The sequence below is a fragment of the Eubalaena glacialis genome, chromosome 14 (genome assembly GCF_028564815.1).
Source record: "Eubalaena glacialis isolate mEubGla1 chromosome 14, mEubGla1.1.hap2.+ XY, whole genome shotgun sequence".
Taxonomy (NCBI): domain Eukaryota; kingdom Metazoa; phylum Chordata; class Mammalia; order Artiodactyla; family Balaenidae; genus Eubalaena; species Eubalaena glacialis.
The window spans coordinates 84,702,369-84,710,669 of record NC_083729.1 but is presented as its reverse complement, the minus strand read 5'-3'; the positions used below and the strand labels follow the sequence as shown (position 1 = coordinate 84,710,669).

At 56.5% G+C, this 8,301-nt stretch overlaps 1 protein-coding gene across 2 annotated transcripts; it reads left to right on the top strand.

Moving 5' to 3' along the window:
• Positions 1-588: 588 nt before the first annotated feature.
• On the top strand, positions 589-7,621 carry NEURL3 (neuralized E3 ubiquitin protein ligase 3). Of its 2 annotated transcripts, none has more exons than XM_061211309.1 (4): positions 589-755; positions 4,999-5,484; positions 6,460-6,531; positions 7,192-7,621. In XM_061211309.1, the coding sequence occupies exons 1-4, from the start codon at positions 641-643 to the stop codon at positions 7,398-7,400; spliced, it is 882 nt and encodes a 293-aa protein (XP_061067292.1). In that variant the 5' UTR covers positions 589-640; the 3' UTR covers positions 7,401-7,621. The 2 variants fall into 2 exon arrangements, with proteins under 2 accessions (XP_061067292.1, XP_061067293.1); XM_061211310.1 differs by lacking the exon at positions 589-755 and adding an exon at positions 1,342-1,419.
• Positions 7,622-8,301: the final 680 nt, after the last annotated feature.

Sequence of the window (8,301 nt, the reverse complement as noted above, 5' to 3'; positions counted from 1 at the left end):
CCGGGCCTGGGGCAACTTCACAGGTCCTGGAATGCAGGTAATTCAATTCAGTCCACTTTACCAACACTGATTAAGCGCCTCATGTATGCTGGGGTCAGTAGCAGTGAATCATTGCTACCCTGGCTGTACATTAGAATCATCTGTGGTGCTTTTATTTTTATTAGTTTGTTTTTTGTTTATTTTATTTTATTTTTTGCTTTTTGGCCACGCTGCACGGCTTCTGGGATATTAGTTCCCTGACCAGGGATCGAACCTGTATCTCCTGCAGTGGAAGCACAGAGTCTTAACCACTGGACCACCAGGGAAGTCCCTGGGGTGCTTTTTAGAAATGCCAGTGCTGGGCCCCACCCCAGGCCACTGGGATCGAGGTCTCTGGGGGCAGGTCTGGGGACAGGTACTTATTAACGTGACTCAGGCAATTATAATGCACAGCCGGGTTGAAAGCAACTGGCCAAAAGTAAGAGAGAAATCTATGCCAGATCCTACCTAGGCCATCTCCTCAGTCACCGCTTCCTCCAGGCCAGCCAGCTGCAGCAGGCCTGTTGCAAGCCAGAGGAAGTCATCAGGAAATTCCCTGGATATGGTAACCTGTGACTGCAATCTCTAATTAATCATCAACAGTGTAATATGATCCTGGCCCATGACAAGGGAACCTGCTGAATCCTTTGAAAACCTGTCCACTGGCCTTCTTCAGACCCAGGGACCAGCGTCCGAGGACCCCAGGCTGATGGGGGCTCAGATCTGCTCCCAGGCTGGTAAGTGGGAACCCCAAGCTTGGTCCCTGGACCAGGAGTGCAAGAAGCAGAGCGGGTGCTCTGTGTTATTGCTGGGGAAGAAGTCTCGGGAGGTAGAGGTATAGTCAGTGTAAATATCGCTCAGGAGGAGTTTCTGATACAGGCTGGGCTGACCTAGGTAGTGAGCTATTAGGAGGCAGCGAGGTAGCGAACTTCCTTTCCTTGCAAGAATCCAAGAGAGGCTGAGTGACTTGGGTCCAGAATCCCTGCAGTGATGCGATGACCCACATGACCCATTTGCCTTTGGATCCTGTTGTGCAGAGAGAAGAATGGCTGGGGTGGGAACAGGGTAGAGGGTAGGGGGCCTGGTGGAAGACTAGGGGTCCCCACTCTGCCCCATGGAGCTGTGGTACCTTGGGTGAGTCACTTCTCCCTGGGACCTCAGTTTCCTCACCCGCAGGCTGGGGGCCAAGCAACACACCTTGCCGGTTACAGAGCTGCCAGAAGCACAAACCACAAGGTCACCAGGCACCATGGTTCTCTGGCAGCCTCACCTAGGCCACAGCGTCCCCTTAGTGTGCGGGGCAGGAGATGGAGAACCGTGTCTTTTACCAGCAGAGCTCCAGACCGCGCATTCCTGCTCCCAGAGCCCGGACTGTGCTCCCTCCCAGGCAGCAGGTGACACGTGAGCCTGGGGGCAGGGCGGGGCCAAGCCACCACTGCCAATGCTGCTGCTGCAGCGGCCACTGTGTTTGGATTCCAGGCAATGATGGTGCCATGAAGGGGGCAGCGCAGGGGTGTGGGATGAGGAGCTGGGCCCGGGATCCCTCACTTCTGGCTGCACAAACACCTCCCCATGCTCCGTTTCCTTAGAGTGCTTCCCTGTGGGGTGATGGGGAGACTGTAAGGCACTTAGTAGGTGCCCGGTGCCAGGAGAGGCTTGATGGCTGGAGGGGCGGTGATGACAATGATGAAGATCCAGGGAGGTCCTCACTGCATGGGGGGCTGACCCTCGGTCACTTAGATTCCAAGAGCCTTGCTGCAAAGATTCTCGGGTTGGAATCCACCTGTCCAGCGGGTGGGACATCCAAAAGGCCATGACTGCGTTCCCTGCGCCCCAGCAGCCCAGGGGGTCCTTGTTGCCAAGCCCAGTGCACGGTGGGGGAGTGAAGGAGTCAGGTGGCGTAACTGGGGAGGGTCCTCCATGGGCAACTCAGCTTATGGAGCCTCAGGATCCTGCCTGAAAATGCGGCTGATAAGAAGAACAGCCACCTACGGGCATGAGGTGCTCAGAACCCCCTGCCCAGCTGGCTGAGGACAGGCCTACTTGGAGAGCCACACTTGGCCTGTACCCACCTCTGCCTCTCCCCGGCCCAGGAGCAGGGAGGACTGGGTAGCCTGGGTCAAAGAATGGGAGGAGCCCTGCCAGCCCGCCCAGTGGAAGGAGACGCCACCCAGAGCCAGCTCCAAACTCAGGCGCAGAGCCCCATGCAAAGCAGAGGAAGGGGCCCCGCGGGCGGATGCAGTCTTGCAGGCTCTCTGCCCGGCCGTCAGGACAGGGGTGGCTGTCAGTGCCACTCAACCTCAGCCTGTGCGGCTGGGAGAAGGGAGCAGAGTCCACTGGCCCCTGGTGTCCTGTGCAGCACTTGTGTCCTCTCAGCCTCCCTCCTCCACTTGGTGACATGAGGACATAGCTCCCACAGGCCGATTTCCCTGGCTCCTCTGCTACCCCCCATCCCCCATCCCACTGTCCCCAGAGCCAATCCTGCCTGCGTCAGCCCCTGTCCCCGGCAGCTCTGCGGGGGATTGGGGGGACTCCATCCACTGACCCCTTGCCGAGGAGGGGAGTCAGCTGTCGGCCGGGACAGGGTCATCTCCACTGGGCACCGTCTCGGGCCACGGAGCGGGGCCTGATGGGTCTCCCGTCGCCCCGACCCGAGGGTGGGCCCCTCTCCCTGCAGGGGCTGCACTGGGTGAGGCTGAGGTGACCCCTGTTTGAACCCCAGCTCTGCCCCTGCTGCTCACCGCTGCCAGGTGGGGTGTTTTCGGCCTTGCCGCGTGGTGGCAGGGTTGGATGCGGTGGTGCGTGGAGAGGCTTAGGGTCCTGCTCACCAGCCACACCGAGCCCACTCCAGGGCTCCCCTCCAGTCCCGACCTCAGGGATGGGCGGTGACCCAGCCAAGTGAGGGGGGTGGCCCCCACCCTCCAGGGTGGGTTACGGCTGATTACATCAGGAGCCCCTACCCGCCCCCCGCTCCCAGCCCGATGCCTGTCCAGGTGGGCACTGAAGTCCTCACATTCAGGATCCCCAGACAAGTACCTGGAGACTCCAGGCCTGGGCTATCAGGCATATCATTCCCACTGTGGATAAGGGACCAAACCCAGAGGGGCAGTGACCTGCTTAGGTCAGCAGTAGAGCTGTGGCTAGAATCTCGGTGCTGGTCCTCACTGCCCTCCACAGGGTCTCCTGGCTGCCCCAGCAACTTGAGTGGATGCAAGGACAGGTCCACCTGATGTCAGGACCCTCACCTCTGGCTCCTGGTCACCATCTGTGCCTTCTCTGGGCCTCCCTTGCTGGTGCACAGCCTGGAGGAGCAAGGGTTGGTGGGCCAACCCTTTGGGAAGGGAGGGAGAGACCAGGGCATTCCCGGAAGGGGTGGTGGCATGGGCAGGGACGTGGGTGAGGGTGAGGGAGGGGTGAGCTTGGATAGCAGGGTGGGTTCAGAGGCCCCCTGAGCCAGGGTGAGCGCTTGTCCCTCACACCTTGGGTGAGGGAACCGTGCCAGGCTTGTCTTTGGCCTTTGGAGGTCAGGGATGGATTCACTGTGACCTTAAGGGTGTCCCTTGTGCCTGACCAGAGGGAGCCTCCCCTCCTTGTGCTGGGCTGGAAACTTGCAGGCATGTGGGTGTCAGAGAGGAGGGCCAGGAGGGAGGGGCCTTGCTCCTTGGGGCTGGGGTCTGGCTCAAGTTTTTTTTTTTTTTTTTTTTTTTTGGCTGTGTCGGGTCTTCGTTGCTGTGCACGAGTTTTCTCTAGTTGCTGAGAGCGGGGGCTACTCTTTGTCGTGGTGCGCGGTCTTCTCATTGTGGTGGCTTCTCTTGTTGCGGAGCATGGGCTCTAGGCGCGCGGGCTTCAGTAATTGTCGTATGTGGCCTCAGTAGTTGTGGCTTGCGGGCTCTAGAGCGCAGCCTCAGTAGTTGTGGCGCACGGGCTTAGTTGCTCCGCAGCATGTGGGATCTTCCCGGACCAGGGCTTGAACCCGTGTCCCCTGCATTGGCAGGCGGATTCTTAACCACTGCCTGGCTCAAGTTTTGACTGAATTCACCTCTTTTAATTTTTTATTTCCCTCTTCCAATCCAGAAAGAGCAGGGCCAGGAGGGGAGGAGGAGGGGATGGGGAGAGAGATAAGGCCTATGGAGCTAAGAGCCGTTCTGGGGGCAGGAAGCTCTGCCAGCTTCCTCCAGGCCTCTGGGGCTGAGAGAAAGGGCTGCCCAGCAAGGAACTTACCCTTCCTGGCTGCCAAGTGGAGTCAGGTCAGGAAGTCCCCTGATTTCAAAGCCTACCCAGGCCTTGGCTGGGCCCAGCCCACGATTCTGAAGGGCTGACCTGGGACTCCCCGTCTCCAGGCTTTGCCCCCTCACCGGATTAGGAGTTGCCAGGCACCTTCTTTCCCAGGACAAGAAAGTCACCCTGTTTGGGGGCCATGGGCTTCACAAGTCACGCGGATTCTCTGTGGGAAAATCAGAAAGTCACACAAGCAGAGAGGAAAACACAGCACCAGAGACGACCACAAAAAGCATGTCAGCCCATTTCCTTTCAGGCTGTTTCTAGAAACAGATGAGATATACATGTATATAGTAAACGTATAAGTGTATGTGTCAAAACCAGGGTCATATTCTGTCTACCGTTCTAAAACCTGCTCTTTCTAGTTAACGGCAATAATAGCCATTACCAGGTATCCAGAGCCAGTACTGCCATTAAAGGAACTGCGGTTCCTTTAATTTTTACAACATCCCTACGGGAGGGGAACTGAGGCTTGGGGACATTCACGAGGGAACTAACATCCCTGACAGGCAAAGCGGGCTCCTCACTGGTTCTAATGTTGGGGGGAGGTGGGGGGGGGCTAAGAGCGGGGACAGTGGCACCGGGGAGCGAGGGTTGGTGGAAACGCCCCCTCCCCTGGGAGGGGGGGTGGTGCTGTGATGGCCTTTGCAGCCCGTGGGTCCGGCCCGCCCCGCCCCGCACTGACACCTCCCGCCCCCGCAGACGCCAAGATGCCCCGAGAGGCGCTCCGTTTCCACGCCGAGGCCGTAGGCGTGCAGGTGCGTCTGGACGCGCAGCGAAGCACCGCGCGCAGGCGCTCCACGTTCCAGGACGGCATCGTGTTCAGCCAGCGGCCGGTGAGGCCTGGAGAGCGCGTGGCGCTGCGCGTGCTGTTTCACGAGCGCGGCTGGGTTGGCGGCCTCCGCGTAGGCTTCACGCGCCTGGACCCCGCGCGGGTGACCGCGCCCAGCCTGCCGCCCTTCGTGTGCCCGGACCTGGAGCAGCAGAGCCCGACGTGGGCGGCCATGCTGCCCGACGGCTGCGGGCTCACCGGGGACGTGGTGCGCTTCTGGGTGAACCGCCTGGGCCGGCTCTTCGCCCAAGTGAACGCGGGCCCCCGGCTCCTGCTGCGCAAGGGCGTGCTCATGGGTGCCCCTCTCTGGGCCGTGATGGACGTGTACGGGACCACCAAAGCCATCGAGCTGCTGGGTGAGGCCACGGGTGGGGACCCAGGCTCCTCCCCTGGGCGGGAGGAGGTGGAGGCTCGGGCGGTACTTCACCTGCATCCAGAGCCGCGGGGAGAAGTGTTGTTTCATTCATATGCGGTCAGTTTTTCCATCAGCTCATGTCAGGGTATGAAGATGGGCGCTGGGGACCAGACCTAGTCATAGGGAGGGCAGCCTTATCTCTGAAGAATGAGAAGACGTGCTCAGCACCCCAAACATCTGTTAGAGGGCTGATCTCTTTCACAAAGGAAGAAATTTAGGGGCTAGGCTTTGCAGTCTAAGTAGGAGTTCGCTGAGACAAGGGTGGCAACAAAGGGAACGTAAGTGTGAGAGTTAGAGGTGAGTAAGAAGGCAGCCTGTGGGGCAAAGGTGAGATGTTCAGGCACTGGGTGGGGAAACAAGGACCACCTGAAAGGAGAGAGGATTTCAGGAGAGGGAGGAGTTACAGGAACACTCATAAAAAGAAATTTTGGCATTCTGGGCTGGTGTTCCATTGGCCTGCACAAGCATTCCAGACACCGCCGCGCGTTTGTTTTTCACACTGCTTGTCACAGCTGCTGGAGCCTCACCTCTGGAGCACCTGAATTGGCAGGTCTGGAGTGAAGCCCCAAGCACCTGTTTTCCCTCCTGGGGGATTTTGAAGCACATCTGGGTTGGGGACCGTGAATAATGCTGAAGGTCTCCACTCAAGCAGCGGAAGTAGGGCAAAGGGGAGCTGTCTAAAGGAAGGGTGGATTAGGAAGAGGAACCTGCAGTTCTACAAATTCTCTGCTGGGTTAAACTGGGAAAGGGGCGGCTAGGACAGGGCTGGGTGACCAGCTTGGAGCTCCAGCATTGCACCCCAGAAAAGAAAGGGGATGGACACTTTGCTTTAGGGGCAGGGGCTGGGGAGGTGGGAGGGAACAAGGACACCCTGACTTCGCTTTCCCCAGGCCCTGACTTTCCCTTTCTGCCTTAGATCCTACAGTCAGCGCCTCCACCCCAACCATGCCATGGGTCCTCAGTGATGAGGCTCTGCCTGAGCCCAAAGGTGAGTGGCTTCCCCGAGCCCCAGGGACTCCCCAGGACTCCAGCACTAGGGGAACTGGGGGAGGCCCCAGCCCTGGGAATTCAGTTAAGTCTTTCCAAGTCCTATCAAGTCTCCCACGGGCTTTAGGCCAAAAAGATTTGGCTCCGCCCCTGGAAACCTAAAAGCAATTTAACAGCTCTGCCTTGTGGGACATTGGCTAACTTCACAAGTTACTGGAGCACATTCATGAACAGATGTTATTTTGTCCATCTGCTTTTAAAAAAGCAATCCATGTTCATAGTAAAAGCTTTGCCAAACAGAAATAAAATACGTATTAAAGGATAAAAAAGGAAGTAAAACAAAAACAAAAACAAAAAACACCTCCCAAACCTCGCATTACCTGTTAGGTGGATTTCCTCCCAGTATTTTGTGGACTTATATATGGGGAGTTATTTGTGCTTTGTTTTCCTTTTTTCTAAATTGGAATCTTACGATATGTATGTTTGTACCTTACGGTTTTCGTCCCAACTTTTTTCACTTGATTACATTGTGAGCATTTTCTTACAAGGTAATATTCTTCAGAATCCGACTGCAGAGTTCTCTGTCCTGTGGTTATATCATGAGTGGGCTGCCCACCCCTTGCCCCCAAGTGCCCCTGACCTCTGTTGTCCCCTTTCCCAGCCACAGCAGGAGAGGAGTGTGCCATCTGCTTCCACCAGGCTGCCAACACCTGCCTTGTCCCCTGCGGCCACACACACTTCTGCAGCTGCTGTGCCTGGCGGGTCTTCAGGGACACGGCCAAATGCCCCGTGTGTCGCTGGGAGATTGAGGCGGTGGCCCCGGCTTGGGACCGTCCTGCTCTGGGCCCTGGTATAGGTGCACAGCTCTGAGCCCGGCCCCTGCCAAGGGACGAGGTGCAGCTCTGCCCTCTTTCTGGAGAAGAGTCAGAAAGCCTGGTTAGCAACAGGTGTGGCGGAGAGACGGAGTCAGGGCCGCAATGGCTCTTCCCCCTTCTCAGCAGGAGGGGGCCAGTGGACCAAGGAGGTGCCCCTTTCTGCCCACATCAGAACTACCTCCCTGGTGGGTGCCTGGCTGGAGAAGGTGGCTCAGCATGGGCCAGCGGGGTTCTCACCCCTCTGCCTAGCTCCAGGTTCATTTTTGCGTGCCAAGGCTTTTGGCTGGTCACCTGGTTCAGCCACCATAAACCTAGCAATCCCTGGTACACCGGAGTCCCAGGAACCCACATGTGTCAGTGAGAAGGGCCTTTGTGTAGAGACGGGGCAGCCTGATCCCTGGTTTTATGGCTAAGGAAGTTAAGGTACCTGCGCGTGTCTGGTGAAGCCCTGTCAACCCCGGGGTATTGAGGAGCCTGGACCAGATGCAGGGAGCATCTGGGTGGAATTTTGTTTATTTATTTATTTTTTAAAATTGAAGTATAGTTGTTATACAGTATTAATAAGTTATAGATGTAAAATATAGAGATTCACAATTTTTAAATGTTACGCTTCATTTATAGTTATTATAAAACTATTGGTTGTATTCCCCCTGTTGTACAGTATATCCTTGTAGCTTATTTTGTACCTAATAGTTTGTACCTCTTAATCCCCTACCCCTAAATTGCCCCTCCCTGTTCCCTCTCCCTGCTGGTAACCACTAGTTTGTTCTCTATATCTGTGAGTTTGCTTTTTTGTTATATTAACTAATTTGTTATATTTTTTTAGATTCCATATATAAATGATATCGTACAGTATTTGTCTTTCTCTGTCTGACTTATTTCACTTAGCATAATGT